Source organism: Mobula birostris, chromosome 27, assembly GCF_030028105.1.
Source record: "Mobula birostris isolate sMobBir1 chromosome 27, sMobBir1.hap1, whole genome shotgun sequence".
NCBI classification, from domain to species: domain Eukaryota; kingdom Metazoa; phylum Chordata; class Chondrichthyes; order Myliobatiformes; family Myliobatidae; genus Mobula; species Mobula birostris.
In genome coordinates this window covers 22,877,831-22,902,657 of record NC_092396.1, presented here as the reverse complement: position 1 = coordinate 22,902,657, position 24,827 = coordinate 22,877,831, and the positions used below count along the sequence as shown (strand labels likewise).

General features: G+C 41.6%; 1 protein-coding gene across 1 annotated transcript; it reads right to left on the bottom strand.

Annotated features, from left to right (window-relative positions):
• Positions 1–16,304: 16,304 nt before the first annotated feature.
• Positions 16,305–24,458, bottom strand: LOC140188478 (olfactory receptor class A-like protein 4). The gene is made up of 3 exons (XM_072244771.1): positions 24,440–24,458; positions 24,231–24,284; positions 16,305–17,176 (listed from the first exon to the last, which is right to left on the bottom strand). The coding sequence occupies exons 1-3, from the start codon at positions 24,456–24,458 to the stop codon at positions 16,305–16,307; spliced, it is 945 nt and encodes a 314-aa protein (XP_072100872.1).
• Positions 24,459–24,827: the final 369 nt, after the last annotated feature.

The following is a 24,827-nucleotide window of genomic DNA, read 5'->3' as shown; positions in this document are numbered from 1 at the left end:
TCTTCCCTACAAGACAGACAAAAAAATTTCTCTCTAAGATATATAATCAAAAACCAGTGAAACACACAAGGAGAGAAGCCAAGCTAATTCTCAAGGCGATTTAAGAGAATGTTGTGGTCAATTATGTCAAAGGCAGCAATTAGATCTAGAAGAATTAGAACTAAGACCCTGTTGGCATCAGTGCTGAGCCTAAGGTCACTGTTAATCTTGGTAAGGGCCGTCTCCGTGCTGCGGTTTGCTCTAAAATCTGACTGAAACTTTTCTGGAATATTGGTCTCTTTTCAGAAAGCTGTTGAACTGATTGAAAATGACTTTCTGAAGAATCTTGCCCAGGAAGAGAAGATGTGAAATAGGCCTGTAATTAGTTGGTACCTCACTATTAAGGATTTTTTAAAATAAGGATTTGACAGGCGCAGTTTTGAAGGCATCTGAGAAAACTCCAGTTTCAAGGGACATATTAATAATTTTCCTAACAAAATTTTTAAAAATAAGAATCCTTAAAAAGTGTGGTAGGAGCAGAATTGAGACAACGAGTAAATGGTTAATTCTTTGTTACTGTAATGCATGGATCTTTCTCTTTTACAACAATGACCCCCTGCCCCTTATTGATCTGTTGTCTGCGCATGTGCTTTTGTCTATGCGTGCACATTATTCTCTCAAACTCTCGCTGCAATGTGAATACACCAGTTAAAGCCATCTCCCGTGTGTGTGCTTTTATTAATTGACATGTAGTTCTGTACAGACACAACAAATTGGCGATGAGTATGAACCTGAATGTAAGAAAATATCACCAACTGCACCAGCAGTTACGACACGATTATGGGACGAAACAACAAGAGTTAAACAACATGAGAAGACCATCACAGACACTAACAAATGCATGAGTTACAGTGAAAGATGCACTGAATTTAAAGTGAAAATAACGGCAATGGGTTCAGTTGGGAAAGTTGATGAATTTGAAGGCTGGGTGTTGTATATCGAGAGGGTGGAATTGTATTGTAACGCGAACAATGTGGAGGAGCAAAATAAAGCCCCTGCACTTCTTAGCTTAATCGGTGCAAGGACATACCGTCTCTTATGCAACCTAGTAACTCCTGAAAAGCCAGCAAGCAAGATTTGAGCCCTACACTGCTGGCAATGACTGAGAGATTTAGATTTCACAAAAGGAACCAGTCAAAAGATGAACGCCTTTTTGAATACATTGCAGGACTGCACAAACTTTCCCTGTGTTGTGACTTTAGTGATGGACTTTCTGATGCATTAAGGAATAGGCTTCTATGTGGTATGCATAGTCAAAACACTCAAAGGAGGCTCCTGGCAGAAAGGGACCTAACCTTAGAATGGGCATTGACCATTGCAATATCATTAGAGACTGCAGTAGAACTACAGAAAAGGAAGTTAGAATGCGAAGTGCACAAAATGTCCCTGAATGGTGCAAAAAGCCAAAAGTGTTATCGATGTGGCAAGTCCCATGATGCAAATGACTGTTGGTTCAAAGAAAGAGTCTGCAGGAAGTGTCACAGTCAAGGTCACATGGAGAGAATGTACAAGGCAGACAAAAACCACAACCGAGTGAAAAGTCTCAAACGCAAAACCAAGCAAATGCATAAAGTTGCATAAATGCATAAAATGCATAAAGTTACCAAATGTAAAACAGAACCAGACAACATAGAGTCTGACAAAGGTGGACTGTCATGCATAGAACTGCATAGTATAACTGAACTAGAGGCTGTCACAGCTGCTTAGTGCTAATCAAAAGGAGTTTGAGAAGGGAATAGATAAACAGATCAAAGACTTGGCCAAAAGTTGTTTGGGATGCCAAGAAGTTCAAAATACATCCCCACAGGCCCTGTTACACCCGTGTGAGTGGCCGTCATCACCATGGCAAAGAGTACATCTTGATTTTGCCGGGCCACTCTTGGACTCCATGTTTCTGATTGCGCTGGCTACTCATTCGAAGTGGCTGGAGGTTACACCAATGAAGTCAACCACCTCAGCAAAGACTATCTCCACTCTGAGGACTATCTTCATCAGGAATGGCTTACCAGAGCAAATTGTGAGTGATAATGGACCACAATACATGTCAGAAGAATTTCAACTGGTCGTGAAGGAAAATGGACATTTCAAGTCAACTCTTCACCACCCAGCAATGAATAGGTTGGCTGAGAGGTTTATCCAAACCTTCAAGAAGCCCATTAAAGTGATGGACTGTCACAACCACGGATTTGGCAGCACAGTAGATACGGCAATTGCGTTTGTGAATTTGCACCTGTCAGCTAATTACTTGTGATAGTATCTAACTCCATACTTGTCATTGTAGTGCTTGTTGAGACTTGAACAGAGCACAGTAATGCTTTGCTGCCTGTTTGCTTTTCGGCCTTCCCTGAGGAATTGGACTTTCAAGTCAACTGATTCTGAAGACTCGCGGTATTTGTTTAATGTTTAGATTTTCTTTTCAGCTGCTGTGAGGGCCTCGTTTCCCATTTGAGGGTTTTAGTTAACGGCCCTATTGCCCTAGCGCTTATTGTTTACTTTTCCCTTTAACGCTGTTCGCATTAAAGTTTGTGAACTATCGACCTGCTTCAGTGTCTCTCACTCCACACTTGGGCCATGTCCAAACCTGGTAACATGGACAAGGAGGACATACCTCTACAGCAAATGGTGGACAACTTCCTTTTTGTGTATCAGAACTCTGTTCATGCAATGACAAATCAAACACCTGCAATTCTGTTCATGAACAGAAATCTGAGATCTCGCACAGACTTCCTGAAACCAGACTTACGGAGGGAAGTGCAGAATAAGCAGTTCATCCAGTTGCCAAGTGAAGCAAGGAGATTCGAGATTGGACAGGAAGTCCTAGTGCGTGATTACCGAGAAGTCAAGTGGACACCCGGTAGAACTGGACAACTGATGTACATGGAGACGTCATGTGAACCAGATACTGGATGCTCAACTGAAGTACACTCTTGAGCTGACACATTACAGTCACCAGACTTGTCTCTCAGTGATGATGTCACTGACAGAAACATGACACCAGAAATCAAATTGGCAAGATACTTACCAAACCTGCTGCCACTCCACAGGCCCAAGGTATGACGAGAATGTTATCATTGACAAGACATCTTGCCAAACCTGATGCTGCTTCACAGGTCCAGAGGCCCTATCCTGAAAAAAACAAGAGTGCCGCCCAAAATACCGAACCTTTAGAACTATGAAGTTAGTGATGGACTGTTATTGTGAAAGCATGTTTATTTGGAATATGGGTTTATGGAAGGGAAATCGAATGCTTTGTACATATACAGTTAATGTTTCATTAATCTAAAGGGGGAGGAAGTGTAATGTATGGATCTATTTCTTTTAGAGTAATGACCGCCTCCCCCTTAGCACTATGTATTGATCTGTTGTCTGTGCATGCGCTGTTGTCTACGCATGTACATTGTTCCCTCTCACTCTTGCTGCAATGTGAATACACATTGTTAAAGCCGTCTCCCACATCTGTACTTTTATTTAATCGATATGTAGTTGTGCACAGACAGAACGGTTACAGCCTTATAGAGTTCTGAATCAGAAATACTTGTAAATTTTGATATGGTTGCTGCCTTTTTAAGAGGTTGGCTATAGACGTTACCACTATTTCACTTCTTTAACATCTTCTTTATCTTTCAAATGTGGTTCCAGTATTGTTGGAGTCTGTGATCTACAGTTTGATGGTGTGTCTTCAGGTCACTTGAGCAATCTGGTGCTCTTGTCTCCAAGAGAGTTCCAGGAGGTGAGCAGCCACAAGGCTGAGAAGCTTGGAGACAGGGTGCGAGCCCACGATTGACTACATTTCTCGCTGATCTCATCAATTAAAGCATCGAGGAAGATTGAAAACATCAAGGCGAATGCAGAAGGAAAGCGAGTGTTGCTGGAGGAAGGTGTCTACATGTGATGCGCGCGTGCGCTCTCTCTCTCCATCTCGCTCGCTGCTCCCAAGGGAAACTCCCTATGTTTGAACAATGTTGGAAGGTGGTACCAAAGTTCTGGGTCTGTGCTTTGGGGATTGCACTGTGCTTCACGTAATGATGTGATTCTGGTTTCTGGTTGCTCCTTTTTCTGTTGTTATTCTGGGCGACCTGCAAGCGATGAACTGAACTGAAATGTATTATGTCTGGACTCTTTCGATTTTATGTTTTATATTCTGTATTTTTCACTTCTTTTTGTTGCCATTTGTGTGGTTTGTTTTGGATGTGGTTTGGGGGGTGTTTGTTTTTCTTTGAATGGTTTCCATGTTTTTGTTTGTTTTGTGGCTGCCTGTGAGGAAGATGAATCTCAGGGTTGTATACTGCGTGCATCCTTTGATAATAAATGTACTTTGAATCTTGAATCTGTAGCTTACGTTCCTTAATGAAACCAATATTGTGAATAAAAATATTGCAAATTCCTCAGATTTTGTGGCAGATGCTTGATCGAGGACATTATAGGTTGGGGCAGAATTCAACATCTGGTTTTTAGTTGAGAACACTATTCTTGAACTGCCGTTACTATCTGTAATAATCTTGGAAAAACTGGCTCTTCTCGCAGAGCGTATAGCAGCATTAAAGGAGCCAGGTTTTTCCTTGAAAATATTACACTAGACGTCTAGTCCAATTTTCCGCCATTTTCTCTCAGCCTCTCAGCATTTTCTCTTGAATTTGCAGGCAGAATTGTTTAACCATGTTGATGTTTAACTAAGTGATTTCTTTTTAATCCTAAGTGGGGCCACTGGGTTTAATATACTTGTCAAATTATTGTTGTATCAACTATTTAATTTGCTGAGTAGTTTAAGTCACATACTGTACATCTATGAGTTTAACTTCTCCCATCTCTACCTGTAACGGGCTCACATTTGTCTTGCTATTTTTTCTGTTTTTACATACCTGTAGAAGTACTTGCATTCTGCCCAACCAACACACACAAAATGCTGGAGGAACTCAGCAGGACAGGCATAATCTAGGAAAAGAGATTAGTCGATGTTTCAGGCTGAAGACGTTGACTGTACTCTTTTCCTAGGTGCTGTCTGACCCGCTGGGTTCCTCCAGAATTTTGTGTGAGTTGCTCAGATTTCCAGCATCTGCAGATTTTCTCTTGCTTGCAATCTGTCCTTACATTTCTTGCTTGCTTACATTAATATTCCACCTAACTTTTCTTTATTAATTCTTTGTTAAATTCTAAACTACTCCCTGGCCAGACTTACTGCTTTTTTTTAAGCGAGTTTACAGATCTCTTTCTCACTTGAATTTCTTCGGTAATCCATCATTGTGTTTTGTGCCTTGAAACAAATTATATTTGATTTCTTTAAAAAAGTTATCCATTGCCTGTCTATTGTCATATTCTGCAATATTGTTTCCCAATCTACCATAGTCAACTTGCCTCTGACACCTCATAGAGGGCATGAAAGACCAGTCTGAAGTAGTAGCTGAGCATAAACAGCTTCTGATTTATGGAGATGAGATGAAGCCAGATTAAAGGGAAACTTGAAGATGGGAACAGGAATTTAAATGAAGTCTATTGATCTGGACACTAGTTAAGTAACAATACTGGAGAGAACCAAACAGAACAAATACAGCACTAGATCAGCAAGACCTAGGAGCTGGTTATTGACTTCAGCAGCAGGAAACCAGAGGTCCATGAGGCAGTTCTCATTGGAGGATCAGAGATGGAGGGGGTCAGCAACTTTAAATACCTCGGTGTTACTATTTCAGAGGACCTGTCCTGGGCGCAGCACATAATTGCAATTGTAAAGAAAGCACAGCAGCACCTCTTCTTCCTTAGGAGCTTGTGAAGATTCAACATGATACCTAAAACTGACTGACTTCAATAGATATGTAGTAGAGAGTGTACTGGCTGGCTGCATTACAGCCTGGTATGGAAATATCAATGACCTTGTATGGAAAATCCCACAAAAAGTAGTAGATATGACCCAGTCCATCATGGGTAAAACCCTCCCAACCATTGAGCACACCTACACAAAATGTTGTTGCAGGAAAACGGCATCAGTCATCAGGGACCCCACCACTCAGGACATGCTCTTTTCTCACTGCTGCCATCAGGAAGAAGGTACAAGAGCCTCAGGACTCACACCCCCAGGTTCAGGAACAGTTACTACCCCTCAACCATCAGACTCTTGAACCAACTTCACTTGCCCCATCACTGAAATGTTCCCACAACCTATGGATTCACTTTCAATGACTCTTCATCTCAGGTTCTCGATATTTATTGTTCAGTTATTTATTATTATTATTTCTTTCTCTTTGTATTTGCACAGTTTGTTGTATTTTGCACAGTTTGAACGTTCAAGTTGGTGCAGTCTTCATTGATTCTATTAGATTATGAGGACACTCAGTCCTCGTTTATTGTCATTTAGAAATGCATGCATTAAAAAATGATACAAAATGATACAAAAAATGATACTCCAGAATGATATCACAAGAAAACACAGGACAAACCAAGACTAAAACTGACAGAACCACATAATTATAACATATAGTTACAACAGTGCAAAACAATATCATAATTTGATAAAGAGCAGACCATGGGCACGGTAAAAAAAAGTTTCAAAGTCCTGATAGACTCATCGTCCCACGCAGGCAGCAGAAGGGAGGAACTCTCCCAGCCATGAACCTCCAAGTGCCGCCAACTCACCGTTGCAGCACCATTGGAAGCACCCGACCGCAGTGGACTCTGAGTCCGTCCGAAAACTTCGAGCCTCTAACCAGCCCCTCCGACATAGCCTCTCCGAGCACCATCCTCTGCCGAGTGCTTTGACCTCACCCCGGCCGCTGAGTAACAAGCAAAGCCGAGGACTCAGGGCCTTCTCCTCCGGAGATTCTGGATCACACAGTAGCAGCAGCAGCGAAGCAGGCATTTCAGAAGTTTCACCAGATGTTCCTCCATGCTCTCACGTCCATCTCCATCAAATCAGGATTGTGCACAGCACCCTACTTGACAAATAACAGACTTCACCACCGGAGTGGCCGCTGCGAGCTGTGTCACGCTGCCATTTTAGCCGTAAATATTATATTAAATTATATAAACCATTATATTATATTATGTTTATTATTCTATTATAGATTTATTGAGTATGCCCGCAAAAAAATCCTAGGGTTGTATATGTACTTTGACAATAAATTTACATTGAACTTTAAACTGAACATCGAAACAGTTCAGACAAGATAAAGAGTTAATGAATGAAAGGTCAGCAAGGAGGATATTGGAGTAACTGGTAAGTGAAATTTGGCTGCTCTGGGCCAGTTTGTGTTGTATAAGTGTAGATTCTTTGTAAACAGATATCAAGAACATTTGTTAAGAGGGTTAAATAATAAATCAAAGTTTATCGAAAGTGTGTGTTCCAACTCCTGCATGGACAGTCCCAAGTCTGGCTGAGAAAAGAGGAGGGCTAGTAAGCCCATCTCATAAAAAACCCCCAGCTACAGAAATGCCAACAGAAGCTCTAAAGCTCATCCCTGGGAGAAGAAGGATCTTGGCCCAGAAAACACCTGGGCACAAATTTGACAGGCTGGCCCAGGACAGAGGGCAAGTGGTGAGTTTCTCCCATGGCCTATGCCCCAGTAGGGGTGATGGGCTTAAGGAAGTAAGAGGTGCATATTTTACCATCATCTTATCATAGACTTCCATCAAAATAAAGTGCGTTGTCATGGACAGCTTCAAAATATAAACTAAGTGTCCCTTAGGGAGCTATTCAGTCATTGTAAACTCACCCATATTAAATTTCTCATCTTTTGAAATAGAATTGTTCAATCTTCTCTCCAAATGCTGTGAATTATGTGCCTCTGTGAATGTCTGCTTGGGTCAGACTTATCAAAGAGTGTAGATCCAATTTGCAGCTGTACAATAAGAAGTCTGACGTCTGATTTCCTTGAGCGATTGGCTCTATTGTGAAGCAGTAACAACCTCCGATCCCATTAACCAGCCTGCTGATGATGTGAGTAACGTCGTTGTCACTCATACCCTGAAGATGTTCACTGGAACTCATTCCATCCCAAACCAATTCTGATCAAGTCTTGATACAAAGTGAAGAACAGGCAGCAAACCTCTGATAGTCTAAACATTGCCATTACCTTTAATTAAAGGAACATAATTAGATTCCATTATTCCATTCCAAATGTGCTGTAATGTTGCCAGTGTTATTTAAGTTAGTCGTCTTCCTATATAAGCACATACACACGTGTTCATATGTACACCCACACATGCGGCAAATCAAACACAGGAAAACAAACACATTTCCTAACATTCTCACACATACACTCAATGGTCACTTTATTGGGTGCCCCCTATACCTAATAAAGTGGCTACTGAGTGCATGTTCCTGCTGTTCTGCGTCTGTTGTCAGGCCTGCACAAGCAGGCACTTCCCAGTCTCCACCCCGGTAACAGGAGTCATCTGCCGCATGCTTCCAACTCATCACAGGCAGCCTATTTAAACCCAACTTTCATTCACAGGCAAAATGCAGATGCTGGAAATCCAGGCAACACACACAAAATGCTGGAGGAACTCAGCAGGCCAGGCAGCATCGACGGAAAAAAGTGCCGTCGGCATTTCGAGCCGAGACCCTTCGTCGGGACTGGAGAAAAAAAGATGAAGGGTCAGAGTTAGAAGGTGGGAAGAGGGGAGGGAGAAACACAAGGTGATGGGTGAAACCGGGTTGGAGGGAGGAGGGGTGAAGTAAAGATCTGGGAAGTTGATTGGTATAAGATACAGGGCTGGAGAAGAGGGAATCTGATAGGAGACGACAGAAGGCCATGGAAGAAAGAAAAGGGCACCAGAGGGAGGCGATGGGCAAGCAAGGAAGGAGATAAGGTGAGAGATGGAAAGAGGAATGGGGAATGGTAAAGTTTGGGGTGGGGGGATTACTGGAAGTTTGAGTAATCAATGTTCATGCCATCAGATTGGAAGCTACCCAGATGGAAAATAAGAAGTTGCTCCTCCAGCCTGGGTGTGGCCTCATCATGACAGTAGAGGAGGCCATGGGCTGACACATGACATGGACTCATTCATAGTACTTCCTCACCCATTGAACCAGCCAGCTTCAACCAGTGGCTCCTAGCCTTCAGTTACCTTATTGCCTTGATGTATTATGTATTCATTTTTTCTTGTTTTGTGGAGCTCATGGCCTTTTATTTTGCCGTTAAATATTAACGTGGTCACGCACTGCTAAATTGTCTCCGCCGCTCTGAGTTTGGGTCAAGCCTGCTCTGCATTTCCACCCACGTCATGATTCAATGTGTCGTGTGTTCAGAGATGCTCTTCTGAACACCACTGTTGTAACGTGTGCTTATTTGAGTTACTGTCGCCTTCCTGTCAGCTTGAACCAGTCTGGCTATTCTCCTCTGACTTCTGTCATTAACAAGGCATTTTTGCCCACAGGACTGCTGCTCGCTGGATGTTTTTTGTATTTTTGCATCATTCTCTTTAAACCAATGATTCCCAACGGGGGCAGTTACGTGTCCTAAGGGGGGCATTAGGGGAAATAGAAGTCATCGGGGGCGATGGGAGGCGGTAAGCGGCACCCTAACTTGAGGCATGAGAACTGACTGACCTTGTCAACTCACTGCCATCTTCAACATCCGATAGGCATTCCCAGTTTGTGTTAATTTTTTATTTTAATTTAGCCCCATTAATGATGGATAATATGTACAGCAAGACCTGTATGAGTCTGAAGGCAGTGAAGCCTCGAACTCTAATCCTGCTCAGAAACAGAAAGTGCATCAATACAATGTTACATACCTGGAGTTTGGTTTTATTTCATTCCCGTCAGATCAGTGACACCCCATGTGTCTTGTTTGTAATACTGGACTGTCTAATGAAGCCATTAAGCCATCAAGATTGCAGGAACACCTCCGTAAAAGACACCCTGAGAAGGCTAATTATGGTATTACTCAGTTCCGGAAGATGAAGGAAACATTCGAAAAGTGTTGCACACACAAGTCAGTTGCCAAGAAAGCAAAAAATGACCTTGATAGTGGTCTCATTGCTTCTGATAATTATAGCAAAGTGTGGAAAATCTCATACAGTTGGTGAAAGATTCATAATGCCTGCTGTATCAGAAGTGCTCACCACTGTTCTCAAAATAGATAGCTGTATTTTAAAATCAACTCCTCTGAGTAATAACTCTCTGGCTTGATGTATTGACAAAATGAGTGAAGACATTGAGTATCCATTATGCACAGAGCTACAATAAACAGAACTTGTGATACAACTAGATGAGTCAACTGTGCGAGACAACGAGGCGTTGCTAATGGCATATGTATGGGTTATCAAAAATGGAAAAGTTTATGAAGAGATTCTCTCTTGTAAAAAGTTAAAAACAAATACCAACTGAGAATCAATCTACAACTAGCTCAAAATGTGTATTGAGGATAAAAGTATTCCAGTTAGGAAGTTAGGAACATGATTTCTTGTACAACAGATGGAGCACCATACATGACAAGTTGCCATGTGCTGGTTTGGCGGCATTTATGGAAAAAGAAATTCCAAGTCTGTTTGCAATCCATTGTGTAATTCATCGTCAACATCTCACAGCCTAAAACCTCAGCCAGTGACTGTTTTCAAGCATGAATCTTGTAATATATACTATCAACAAAATCAAAGCTCATCCATTAAATAGCAGAATATTTTGCCTGTTATGCCAAGATAATGGTTAGGAGTTTGAAGGCTTGCTTCTTCACACTGAAGTGCGTTGGCTATCAAAAGGCTGCTGCTTAAAACATTTCTTTGATCTTTTTGACACTGTAGTTGAATTTTTGCTCAAAGTCAATAAGAGCTTGGGAAACAAAGTTGAACTTCTACATGGAGATGTGGCATACCTAGCTGATCTGTATGACAAAATGGATATTCTAAATATGAAACTGTAGGGCGAAAATTTAAATTTAATCCAGGCAAAAAGGACAGTGTCCACTTTTATCAGAAAATTGGAAATATATAAGCAAAACATTGGGAGAAGAATGTTCTCACAATTTCCCTGCATGGAAAGTATGGCACTCGCTTTCACAGATGGTGATTTGCAAGAGTGCCGCTTACACCTGCAGTCACTGAATAATGATTTTCAGAATTAATTCAAGGATTTGAACGATCTGGAAATTCCAGACTGGGTAACTAACCCATTTCTTTGCAAGGTGGAAGAATAGGAAGCGAGCTTACAAGAAGAAGTGATCAAAAATCAGAATGATGAAGAAGCAAAAATGCTTTTCAAAAATGTTGGCTTTTGTAGTATGTGGCTACACTGTCATACAAAGTTTCCTGGTCTTTGGAGAAGAGCCAAACTACTCTTCATTGCACTTCCATCCACCTACCTTGTTGAAGGAGGCTTCAGTGCAGTGAACCACATACTCACTTGGTGGATTTCTAGATTTCATGTGTAAATGGTCTGGAAATTCACAAATTTGAAATCAACCTTATTCAGTCTCATATCAATAACAGAGAAAGGGATGGGGAAACGATTGTGGTTAAGAATTTATAGCAGGTTCCAGAGGAATTCTGTTGGTTTTCCCAGTAAGTGATGAAAATTTTTTTGCATCCAGAACTTGGAGCCATATACCCAATCTTATGTATATGGATTTTAATAAAGTGTTTGATAATGTTCCCCATGGTAGGTTTATTTAGAAAGTAAGAGGCATGGGATCCAGAGAAACTCAGCTGTGTGAATACAGAATTGGCTTGCTCATAGAAGGTAGGCAGTCGTAGTAAATGAGCATATTCTGCCTGGAGCTTAGAGACCAATGGTGTTCCACAGGGATCTGTTTGGTGACCCCTGCTCATTGTGATGTTTATAAATGACTTGGATAAAGAAGTGGAAGGGTGGGTTAGTAAGTTTACAGATGACATAAAGGTTGGTGGAATTATGGATAGTGTGGAGGGTTGCTGTAGTTAGCAATGGGACATTGACAGGATGCAGAGCTGGGATGGACGAAGTAGCAGATGGAGTTCAACCCAGAAAAATGTGAATTGTTCACTTTGGAAGATCAACTTTGAAGGCAGAATAGAGGTTTAATGGCAGGATTCTCAGCAAGGTGGAGAAACAGAGTGATCTTGGGATTCACATCCTCAGATCCCTTAAAGTTGATAGGGTTGTTGAGAAAGAATATTGTGTATTAGCCTTCATTAGTCAGGAGATTGAGTTCAAATGTTGTGAGGTAACACTGCAACATTGCAGCCCTACAAACCCTTGTTAGAAAACACTTCGAATATTGTGTTCAGTTCTGTTCATTTCCAGGCAGATGGGGTTTGTGGTTGGCAACTCATCTGGGTAAATGAAAACTCCGATCTCAAACCTCCACGAGGCTATACCCATTCATGGGCAAGCTTCAGGAGTAAACCCTGAGAAAAAATCCAGAGCTGGAGTCCCTAGGCAGTTTTACATTGAGTTCAATGCAAACTGGCATCACCTGCGATGTAGCTGGTGCCAAACTGCATCGGTCTCTGCCGTTCCTTTGGATTCATCAGCTGCATGGAGGCAGGGGTGGGGTAGGGTGGTCCTGCGGCATGGGCAATAACTTGCTCTCCATATCAGACTGCCCTGACTTGCGTATATTTAGACAGCTGGGATGCAGCACCCACGGTTGACCCTGACCAACAGAGGCCTCTGGTCATTCATGTGGAAGCTTTAGAGAGGGTGCAGAGAAAGTTACCAGAATGCTGTCTGGATTAGAGAGAATGTCTTATGAGAATAGGTTGAACTAAGTAGGGCTTTTCTTTTAGAATGATAAGAGGTGACTTGATAGAGATGTATAAAATAATAAGAGGCATAGATAGAGTGGACAGTCAGAAAATGTTTCCCAGGGTGGAAATGACTAATATGAGGGAGCCTAATTTAAAGCTGATTGGAGGAAAGCATAGGGGAGGATGTGAGAGGCATGTTTTTTACACAGAGAGTAGTGGTTGTGTGGGTTGGCCTGCCAAGGGAGGCAGATACATTAGGGGCATTTAGGAAAGATAAGTGATAGAAAAATGGAGAGCTATGTAAGAGAGATGAGTTAGATGAACCTCAGGGTAAGATAAAAGGCTGCTGCAGCATTCTTGGTCCAATGGCCTGTAATGTACAATGTTCTAATATTGGAACAGAGAATGTGTTGAAGTAAGATTATGTAAAGGGAATATGAGGAATGTATGGCCAGGGAGGCAGAGGTAATGTTGAACAGTGTACTTGGTTGAACATCAATTTGAAAGATTGTTGGGTGTTTCCATTATTGGGACGAGGGAGATGGGAAGGTGAGCCACATCTGGACTTCCTTGTGTTCCTCTTCCTGACTCCAATCTGCACACTTTCTGAAAAAGGCTCACTTTTCAGTTCAAGTGAAGTGAAAGGCAAGGTTAGATTTAGTTGTGACCTCCTCCAACCTTAATGATTCTTCTGAAGGCTGAAGCTTCCCAGCATGTGATTTGTACTGACAGAGTGATTACTTCAGTGAACACCTGGTGACTGAGGAGCCTTTGGTCCAGTGAGAGTTGGCACTTGCAAGAGGGAAGACGACTTAAAAGTATTCATTAGACACAGTTGTCTTGTGCAAAATATAGGGTTGGTGTTACATCACCAACTATCATCCATCTGTTCTTGGTCCTTTATGTGATGATGATCCATTATGCTTTTGAAGATATTTCTGTAGCTTTTTAAAGTTCTTTTTTGCTTACCTACCACCGTGATAATATCAGCACAGCTTTAATCAGCAGTGGTGGGGCTTTCTTCAGCGATTGCTTTGTGTCACAAAATGTAGATTTCTCCCATCATTTAGTCCATTCATCACATTGAAGATGAGTCAGTTAGAATCTCTGAAAGCCCCGAAACTTTAGAAGCTGGACAAATTGAGGCTGAAACTTTCAATTAATGTCAATCATTTATCATGGAACAAAGTATTCCATAATTCAAAATCTTTACTCTATCTACAGACCAAAACAAAACAATTATGAATCCCAGAATCCTGTACCATGCACTTCAGTGCAGTTTCAGCATTTCAATATTCTGCAGTTGCTAACTCTGATTTCCCATTATAATAGTGTTTCCAGTGTAAAGTATTTGTGATCCTACACTGAGTTTGTACACCTGAAGTGACTGCAGGAGAGATAAATCTGTGGACACATAATTGGTTTGAATGTTGTTCCATTGGGTGCTGATGAACCAGTGCAATGGGCTCAGGTCACCATAGTTAATCAGCTTATTTCATGTCTTGCAAGGAAATTGATGTCCATGGGCAGCGACAGACAATGGGAGATGGACAAAGTGGTCATATGATACTCAACATGCATTATGCAGTATACACACAACAAGCCACACAGGGAGATAGAGATAGAGATAGAGAGAGATAGAGAGAGAGATAGAGAGAGAGAGAGAGATAGAGAGAGAGAGAGAGAGAGAGAGAGAGAGAGAGGGAGGGAGAGAGAGAAAAGAGAGAAAGCCAGACAGGGGAAGAAAGAGAGGTGAGAAGGGAAAATAGAAAAATCTACCATGGAGGGTGGCTAAGATGGGAAATTCTCTTTCACAAACTGAAAATATAGCATACTTACAGTACCAAACAAAATGTTTTAAACATTCATACCGTCACACCGGTCCTGTCACTATGTTCAGTATTATCTTCATTGTACTGAATACATTGCATTTCTTTATTTAGTCTACTTCACTGTTCATAATTTATTATTTATGTTCATATATCATATACAACCTTGAGGTTCATTTTCTTGCAGGTGCCCACAGGAAAGCAATGAAATACAATAGATTCCATGAAAAACCATGCCTAACGAGGACCGACAAACATCCAATATGCAAAAGAGGACAAATTGTGCAAATAATTTTAAAGAGTAAAACAGAATGTTGAGAATGTGAGCTACAGGGCCCCCGAAAGTGGGTCCACAGGCTGCTGTTTCTCGTTGGTCAACCACCTCTTCCATTTACTTCATTTAGAGGCATAAGCTCCTACGTTTCACAAGCAACACCGACTGACTTGGATCTCGTCCAAGCCAATATATTTTGTCTATGAGAGTTGTTATGAGTATCTCAGATGAATCTCAACATGAACTCATACAGTATCCTGATATGAACTTCCTACTGAAAATCATAGGAGAACAGTTTGTACAAACAACGCATTTAATCTAGTCTAGCAATGCCTATCAATTAGTCATTCAAAGGTTGAAAGATGCCTGAAAAAGTAATAATGTTTGCATAGTGATGTCATAGGAGGGAACTAACTTATCAGAGCAAGCATTTTAAATGTTAAAAAAACGTTCAATACACAGAGGGTGGTTAAGGTAGAGGAAAACCTTTCCATCAAGTTAAGGAGAAGTTTTAAAAATGCAATCAAATAGATACTTGAGAAAGTGGAATCTGGGGCAGTGAGCAGAAGATTAGGATAAGACAAGATAGCTCATCCCCATTGGATGCTTCCAAATGAAAGTTTTCAATGATTTGGGAGTTCTTGAGTTATCTGATACAATTCATGATTCTATGGGTAGTCCACCTCAGCATGGCTCAAAAACAGTCAAGAGCGGGCCATCTTATTCTCCATTGCCATTAACGTAAAGGAAGATGAGCAGGCATTTATTCTCAAACCAAAGTTGTTCCCACAGTGACCAGGTCTGAGTTGGAGTTTCAGCTTTCTTCCATATTTATGCACAGCAAAGGGCTGTAGAGTCTAAGAGCAGAATTTGCTTAGACAGCATTGAGATGTTAGAACAGGCTGCAGATAGGAGCATGAATTTACAAAAGGCCAGGGATATATTAAATCAATGAGTTAATTGTACTGGTTCAAAGTGATGAAACTGTGAAGGCATGTGGTTTAGTTCCAAGAAAGAAAAACTAGGGAATTCCCCAGACAATGAAAAAATTTAGGAGCTTTGGAGTTTGAACAACCATGCATCATAGTAGATTAGTTCAATATATTAGCCCTTTCTTGGAAATAGGGTGGAATTCACATCTATGGTGTTGAGTTTTCATCACCTAATGATATTGAGACTGGGATCAATAGGTTTTTGTTAGGTGAGGGCATATTTGTCTTGGAGAAAGAGGGATACCTAGAGCTTTGATGCAGATCACCGGTTTCAGCATATGACTGAGGGACCGAATGGACTCCTCCTATTTACTTCGAGGATTATCCATTTAAAGCAAGGAGATGGTGGACCAACCCATAATTTATACAAATTCTTGTGGCTTGAGTCAATATTACATCAAATATGAATAAAGTATAATCTGTCAGTAAAGATATCCCATAGTACTGATCAGTTCCAGGCTAACCTCTGTAAGACTGGACAAGACATCCACACATTCTCCTTTGGAAGAGTGGTCAGTTACTTTGGCTAGGGGATTTCAGCCACCCACACCTAAAGATGTTTGCCATTTTCCTTCTTAATTTGCCATGGCCTGTTGCCACCAACAGTGGGTAGAATCCCAAAAACCCCAAGGCAGAAAACCAAGCGATAATGAGCATGTAGCGTGTCGAGGGGCTGCCCTTAAAATTATAATAATTCACTGAAAACACATGTGTGCCCCAGCAAAAAATAAACAGCAGAATCAGGTACAGGATGGTCTTGGCTGCTTTCCATTCGGTGCTGATCTGTTTATTGAACATCGCGTCCTGGGTTTTTCTATAGTGATTATACAGAAATAACAAGGTGGCAAAGTTTGCAAAAATCATTCGAGTTATTGGGATTGCTTCATGAATTACAACAGAGACCATTGTGTATATAAGACCACTAACATCATTTGGAAATGTCCACACACAGCCGAGCAAAGGCCTGATGGTGCTACTAATTAACATTAAATTATTGGTACTGTTAGTCTTTGTATTGGATGAATAGCACAGTGCAAAGCTTGAATACACAAAGCTCAAAGCCCACTCAATCACCATAGCTTTGGCAACCTTCCTTCTCTCATTTAATCTTTCCAACGCGGTTCGGCTTGCTCTGATTGTGATGAAGTGGAACAGGCTCAGACTGAGGGTGACCCAGATGCTTGCCGACCTCAGCCAGGTCCAGATGAACATCATCGTTCTGCACCCTACGTCGGAGAACGAGATGGTGTAACCAGCGTCAAAGGTCAGGAGCAAGGTGTTCCTTGTGAGGGAGAGCAGCAGGTTTGCTCCGGCGATATTCATCAGGATGAGGTCGGACAAGGCAAGGTAGCAAAGAATTAATATAGTCAACAGAAAAAGGAAATCTTAAACATTAAATACTTAGACCATAAGATCATAAGACAAAGGAGCAGAAGTCAGCCATTCGGCCCATCGAGTCTGCTCCACCATTTTATCATGAGCTGATCCATTCTCCCATTTAGTCCCACTCCCCGGCCTTCTTACCATAACCTTTGATTCCCTGGCTACTCAGATACCTATCAATCTCTGCTTTAAATACACCCAATGACTTGGCCTCCACTGCCACCCGTGGCAACAAATTCCACTGATTCACCACCCTCTGGCTAAAAAAAATTCTTTGCATCTCTGTTCTGAATGGGCGCCCTTCAATCCTTAAGTCATGCTCTCTCGTACTAGACGCCCCCACTATGGGAAACAACTTTGCCACATCCACTGTGTCCATGCCTTTCAACATTCGAAATGTTTCTATGAGGTCTCTCCTCATTCTTCTAAACTCCAAGGAATACAGTCCAAGAGCGGACAAACGTTCCTCATATGTTAACCCTCTCATTCCCAGAATCATTCTAGTGAATCTTCTCTGTACCCTCTCCAACGTCAGCACATCCTTTCTTAAATAAGGAGACCAAAACTGCCCACAGTACTCCACGTGAGGTCTCACCAGCGCCTTATAGAGCCTCAACATCACATCCCCGCTCCTATACTCTATTCCTCTAGAAATGAATGCCAACATTGCATTTGCCTTCTTCACCACCGACTCAACCTGGAGGTTAACCTTAAGGGTATCCTGCACGAGGACTCCCAAGTCCCGTTACATCTCAGAACTTTGAATTCTTTCCCCATTTAAATAATAGTCTGCCTGTTTATTTCTTCTACCAAAGTGCATAACCATACACTTTCCAACATTGTATTTCATTTGCCACTTCTTTGCCCATTCTCCCAAACTATCCAAGTCTCTCTGCAGACTCTCTGTTTCCTCAGTACTACTGGCCCCTCCACCTATCTTAGCAAACTTAGCCACAAAGCTATCTATTCCATAATCCAAATCGTTGATGTACAACGTAAAAAGAAGCGGCCCCAACACATCCGCTGTGGAACACCACTGGTAACCGGCAGCCAACCAGAATATGATCCCTTTATTCCCACTCACTGTTTCCTGCCAATCAGCCAACGCTCTATCCACATATGTAACTTTCCCGTAATTCCATGGGCTCTTATCTTGATTGGCAGCCTCATGTGCTGCACTTTGTCAAAGGCCTTCTGAAAATCCAAATACACAATATCCACTGCATCTCCCTTGTCTAGCCTACTTGTAATTTCCTCAAAAAATTGCAATAGGTTTATCAGGCAGGATTTTCCTTTAAGGAAACCATGCTGAGTTCTGCCTATCTTGTCATATGCCTCCAGGTACTCCGTAACCTCATCCCTGACAATCGACTCCAACAACTTCCCAACCACCGATGTCAAGCTAACAGGTCCATAATTTCCTTTTTGCTTCCTTGCCCCCTTCTTAAATAGTGGAGTGATATCGGCAGTCTTCCAGTCCTCCGGAACCATGCCAGAATCTAATGACTTTTGAAAGATCATTGCTAATGCCTCCGCAATCTCCACAGCTACTTCCTTCAGAACATGAGGGTGCATTCTATCTGGTCCGGGAGATTTATCTACCCTTAAACTATTCAGCTTCCTGAGTACTTTCTCTGTATTAATTGTGACCGCGCACAATTCTCTTCCCTGACACCCTTGAGTGTCCGGTATACTGCTGATGTCTTCCTCAGTGAAGACTGATGCAAAATACTCGTTCTGTTCCTCCATCTCCTTATCTCCCATTACAATTTCTCCAGCATCATTTTCTATCGGTCCTATATCTACTCTCACCTGTCTTTTACTCTTTATATACTTGAAAAAGCTTTTAGTATCCTCTTTGATATTATTTGCTAGCTTCCTTTCATAGTTCATCTTTTCCCTCTTAATGACCTTCTTAGTTTCCTTTTGTAAGGTTTTAAAAACTTCCCGATCCTCTGTCTTCCCACTAATTTTTGCTTCCTTCTATGCCCACTCCTTTGCTTTAACTTTGGCTTTGACTTCCCTTGTCAGCCACGGTTGCATCCTTTTTCCATTAGAAAATTTCTTCCTTTTTGGAACATACCTGTCTTGCACCTTCCTCACTTCTCGCATAAACCCCAGCCACTGCTGCTCTGCCGTCCTTCCCAACAGTGTCCCTTTCCAGTCAACTTTGGCCAGTTCCTCTCTCATGCCACTATAATTTCCTTTACTCCACTGAAATACTGACACATCAGAGTTTGGCTTCTCTTTCTCAAATTTCACAGTGAACTCAATCATGTTATGATCACTGCCTCCTGAGGGTTCCTTCACCTCAATCTCTCTAATCACCTCTGGTTCATTACACAATACTCAATCCAGTACAGCCGATCCCCTAGTGGGCTCAACAACAAGCTGTTCTAAAAAGCCATCTCGCAGACATTCTACAAATTCTCTCTCTTGAGATCCAGTGCCGACCTGATCTTTCCAATCCACTCGCATGTTAAAATCCCCCACAATTATCATAACACTGCCCTTCTGACAAGCCTTTTCTATTTCCTGTTGTAATTTGTGTCCATATCACTGCAGCTGTTTGGAGGCCTGTATATAAATGCCATCAGGGTCCTTTTACCCCCGCGATTTCTTAGCTCAACCCATAAAGATTCTGCACCTTCTGATCCTATGTCACCTCTTTCTAATGACTTAATATAATTTCTTACCAATAAAGCCACACCCTCTGCCTACCTGCCTATCCTTCCAATACACCGTGTATCCTTGGATGTTCAGCTCCCAGAGACATGCATCCTTTAGCCACATCTCAGTGATGGCCACAATATCATACCTGCCAATCTGTAGCTGTACGACGAGATCATCCACCTTATTCCTTATGCTGCATGCATTTAGGTATAACACCTTAAGTCCAGTATTTGGTACTTTTTGCTTTGATTGCACTGCAACTCATCCCAATGGCTGCAAATTTGCCCCATCACCTGCCTGTCCTTCCTGACATCTTTACTGCTCACTATCTTAGATTTATTTCTGTTCAAGTTACTTCAAGATAAACAGATTAACTTCAAAATTCTTTTTCAAGCACTTTTTTGTTTGTTATCTGACTTTGACATTCCCCATCTCTCTTGACCATTATTGTCAATCTTGACTGGCTCTCAATCTCCAAAGTACTGATTTTAAAACCATTGGTTTATTTCACCAATCCCTCCATGTCTTCACCTCATCCTCATTCCCCACAGGAACCTATACGCCTGGCTCTGCTCGACAACACAGGACCCTGTACCTCCAATTAATCTACACTGGCAGTGTCATCAGCCATTTTAATCCTGTAAGCTCTTCCAACTCATGATCCCTCACCCTTCCATTTACAAATCTTTCTCCCTACATTGCTTGGTGTGTTCAATGCAACACGCTCTGTTTGGGATGCTATTGCACGTCACAAAGTACGATTGCAACGTATGATTGTAAGTACGGCTAAAGGTGAGTTGTGTGGCGAGCATTCTGGTCGATGTCATGGAAAACTGTTTGCTCCATAGCTTCACAGACAATAGATTCTGTAGTGCCATGAGGAGGAAAGTAATGAGCAATTGTAAAGAGACGAGTCAGGGGGAGACAGAGTCACCTTTCCCATCCAATAAAAGTTGCTGGTGAACGCAGCAGGCCAGGCAGCATCTATAGGAAGAAGTACAGACGACGTTTCGGGCCGAGACCCTTCGTCAGGACTAACTGAAAGAAGAGATAGTAAGAGATTTGAAAGAGGGAGGGGGAGGCGGAGATCCAAAATGATAGGAGAAGACAGGAGGGGGAGGGATGGAGCCAAGAGCAAGGAGTATAGTGAGAGGGACAGAGGGAAAAAAGGACAGAGAGAAAAAGAGTACACTGTATATAAAATAATAACGGATGGGGCCACACATTTTAACTCCACATCCCATTCCCATTCTGACATGTCTATCCACGGCATCCTCTACTGTAAAGATGAAGCCACACTCAGGTTGGAGGAACAACACCTTATATTCCGTCTGGGTAGCCTCCAACCTGATGGCGTGAACATTGACTTCTCTAACTTCCGTTAATGCCCCACCTCCCCCTCATACGCCATCTGTTATTTATTTATTATATATAATAAATATTAAACAATAAATAATAAATATACATATACATTTTTCTCCTTATCTCCTTATCGATTCTACTGCCTGTGGAAATCAATTTGCTCCTCTGAAACTGTTATTACCTTCCTTCTACTTTTTTTGAAATCTTTCTTTCTATCTAACCTCTCACAACCTATCCCTCAACCAGCACAATAGTAACAAATCCTTGTTTCTTTATCCTGTCACTCAAAATGATAATGTTTACCCTCTTTCCTGGCTACCACAGTCAGATCTCTGTAAAACCTACTCTGACACTCCCCAAACCATCCCCGTACCATCAATAACAACTCCTTTTCACATTTGGATGTCTCTGTAATTTTCCATCCAGTGATCTCCTTGCTTTCTCTTCCAGAGATATCGATGCATGTCCGGGTTAAGTTGTACCTCACCTTAATGACCATTCTTCGTAAGTTAACACAGTGAATGTTGGCAATTTGTTCATTTGCAACAGACCCCACTGTCAGCAATGATTATGTGAGACTAACCGAAGTGATCTAGCATTCTCAGTGGGGGACCAGACACTCGACTGACTTGGGGTGCTTGGGGGTTCATGGCAGGGAGAGTTTTTCCCTTCTACTGTCTGCGTGAGATGATGGGGCTATCGGGACTTGAGACTTTTTTTTACCGTGCCCATGGTCTGCTCTTTATCAAATTACAGTATTGCTTTGCACTGTTGTAACTATATGTTATAATTATGTGGTTTGGTCAGTTTTTAGTCTTGGTTTGTCCTGTGTTTCTGTGATATCTTTCTGGAGGAACATTGTATCATTTTTTAATGCATGCATTTCTAAATAACAATAAACGAGGACTGAGTGTCCTCATAATCTAATCTAATCTAGTTAGCGCCAGAGTCTCTAGTCTGCATTCCTTGTCCCTTATTGAAAACGCATGATCCAGGAACTAGAACTGTCGGTGTTCCTTGACCCCAAATGAAAATGCACAATCAAAAACTAGATCTATCTGTGTTCCTTGACCCCAAATGAAAGTACACAATCAAGGAACTAGACTTGTGTCCCTAAACCCCTATTGTAAATGCACGATCAAGGAACGAGATCTTTTTACAGATCTAATAATAGACTGTTATAAAGATCCAATTCTTATAAGAGTATAGCAGCAGGAATGTTTTTATGAATGACTGAGGAATGGTTTACATATTGACAGGTAGAAAGCAACTTACCGGAATGATCAATTATGAAATAAAAATTAAAAATAGAAATATCGAGGAGTTGCAACTTATGTGAACAATAAAGAATGCTGCATACTATTAGATGGTGACCCACACAGTTTAAATACTGGCAGACTCATGCAACATACGGTCCCTATAAGAAAGTCCCCGTGGCAGGCTCCTGTCATAGGTTCTCTGTAGTAATCATTTAACAGACTCCAAAGTGAGTATCTCTATGTCTAATCTACTTCCTTGTTCATTCTTAGCTAAAAAGTTCTGAACTGTCCACCACAAGAGCCACCAGGTCAGCGTTAACCAGGGCAGCCGCTTCTTCTTCTTTTTGTTTCCCTTTGGAGTAGCTGTACGTTGGTTAGTTTATTCCACGCTCACTATCCGTTGGTCGGGCGTTTGAGATGCCATAATGGCACTGCAGTTCCTTGCTATAGTCATAAGTTCCTCTCCAATGCAAGGCTAAAATTCCAAATGACCACAAGATCAGTGGAACTGCCTACAATTTAGCAGGGTCCCATTTCTGTATGATTCTTCCCGTACAACATTAGAAAGCAAATACGGGAGTCAGAGAAAAAGAAACAGAAAATGCTAAAAGCATTCCACCGGTCAGGAAGCATCTGTGGAAATAAAATAGAATTAACATTTCCAGTAAAAGACCCTGAAATGTCAATTCTATTCATCTAATTTGATGAGTATTTCCAGCATTTTCTGCTTTTGTTTCAGATTTCCGGCATCTGTATTTGTTTTAATTTGGGAACATAGGGGATTAAAAGGCCTCCTGCTTTCAGAACCCTTTGTACTTCAGTAGAGAGATACTGAATTTTTTCACTTCCTTCGCAAACCTTCACCAGCATTGACTTAGCATAGTGACTTGTAGAAAGGAAATACAAAATCAGCATCCCAACATCTTTGTTTGAGACTCTACTTCATCATTGTCATCGAGAAAGGGTCAATGCATTTGCCTAAAAAATTCTCTTTCTGTCATTTTCACAAAAGCATTAAATTCCATGTAAAGTAGACTTTAGTAAGGTCCTGAACAAAGAAAGATCCTGCATTGTGTCTATTGAGTAAAACCATCAACAGCAAAATCTCACCTGCAACTTCACTACCTTTTCTGCCAGGAGTTTTCTACCAATGAGACATCTCTCCTTTATTAAATCATATTTTAAAGTTTTCAGTAACAACATTAAATGGCTTATATAACACCTAGTAACTTTGCAGATCGCTGTCAATAATTAAGCTCATTTCGCAAACTATATAATTCTCACCTGTGTCCTTTTCTCTCCACTATGCCGTAATGTTTAAATCACAGCAGTCCAAGTTAGATGTTGCTGTGATGAAGGTTGAGACCAGAATGTGGATAGACCTTTCAGTGTTATATACAAAGAGCTCAATACTCTACAGACGATTCCTTCTAAGCTGCAGTAATACTTACATGACAGGCTAATTAATTAATGTGATAATGTTACTGACACAGCAAACAACACAAGACAAATACAATCACTGTCCCTCAGTTTGGAAATTAGTCTTCAAACTGTTATCCACAGATCTGCTAGCTCAGAGACTAAGTGGAACGCTGGGTGGGTAGAGGCCACCACTTACTAAATTAATCTGTTCTTCACTTATCAATGTCAAACATCAGATCAGGAGTTTGAGTTATAATGAAGTGAGAGAGTATGATCAAAACCAATAAACTTACACTAAAAGACATCTAAGAGTAGTTTATAGTTCAGGTTTTATTCCCAGGAGTGATAAACACCTTCAAAGGTTTGCCAGAGATTTTCCTAGGATAAGATAAGGCTTGATAGACAATGGATATCAAGAGCAATGGTTGCACCCACCCACTCCTCCAGGCAGTGCCTCTTGTCATTGGACGGTAATAAAAAAAATCATGAACAAGCTATGGTTCTCCACTTTAGTTATCGCCTCGCTTGACATAAATAAAGTAACCTCACCCTTCAGCATTCTAACCATTGCGATCCGACAGAGGCCTCTCTGAGTAACCTACCCATTTAAAAACCTGCCAGCGACTGCTCTCATTTCCACTTGTGTTGAATGTTCACAACCCGAGGGGAGACCTATGACAGATAACCCCTCCCACTTTCCTGGGACCTGGACCTTCTTAATAGATTGGAGCTTAAATTTAAAGGCATCTGTTAGTCTTGCAAAACCACGGATCTGCGCCTGGAAAGTCTTCCCTCTCCAGGGCGCAGGCCTGGGCAAGGTTGTATGGAAGACCGGCAGTTGCCCATGCTGCAAGTCTCCCCTCTCCATGACACCAATGTTGTCCAAGGGAAGGGCAAGGGCCGATATAGCTTGGCACCGGTGTCACCGCAGAGCCTT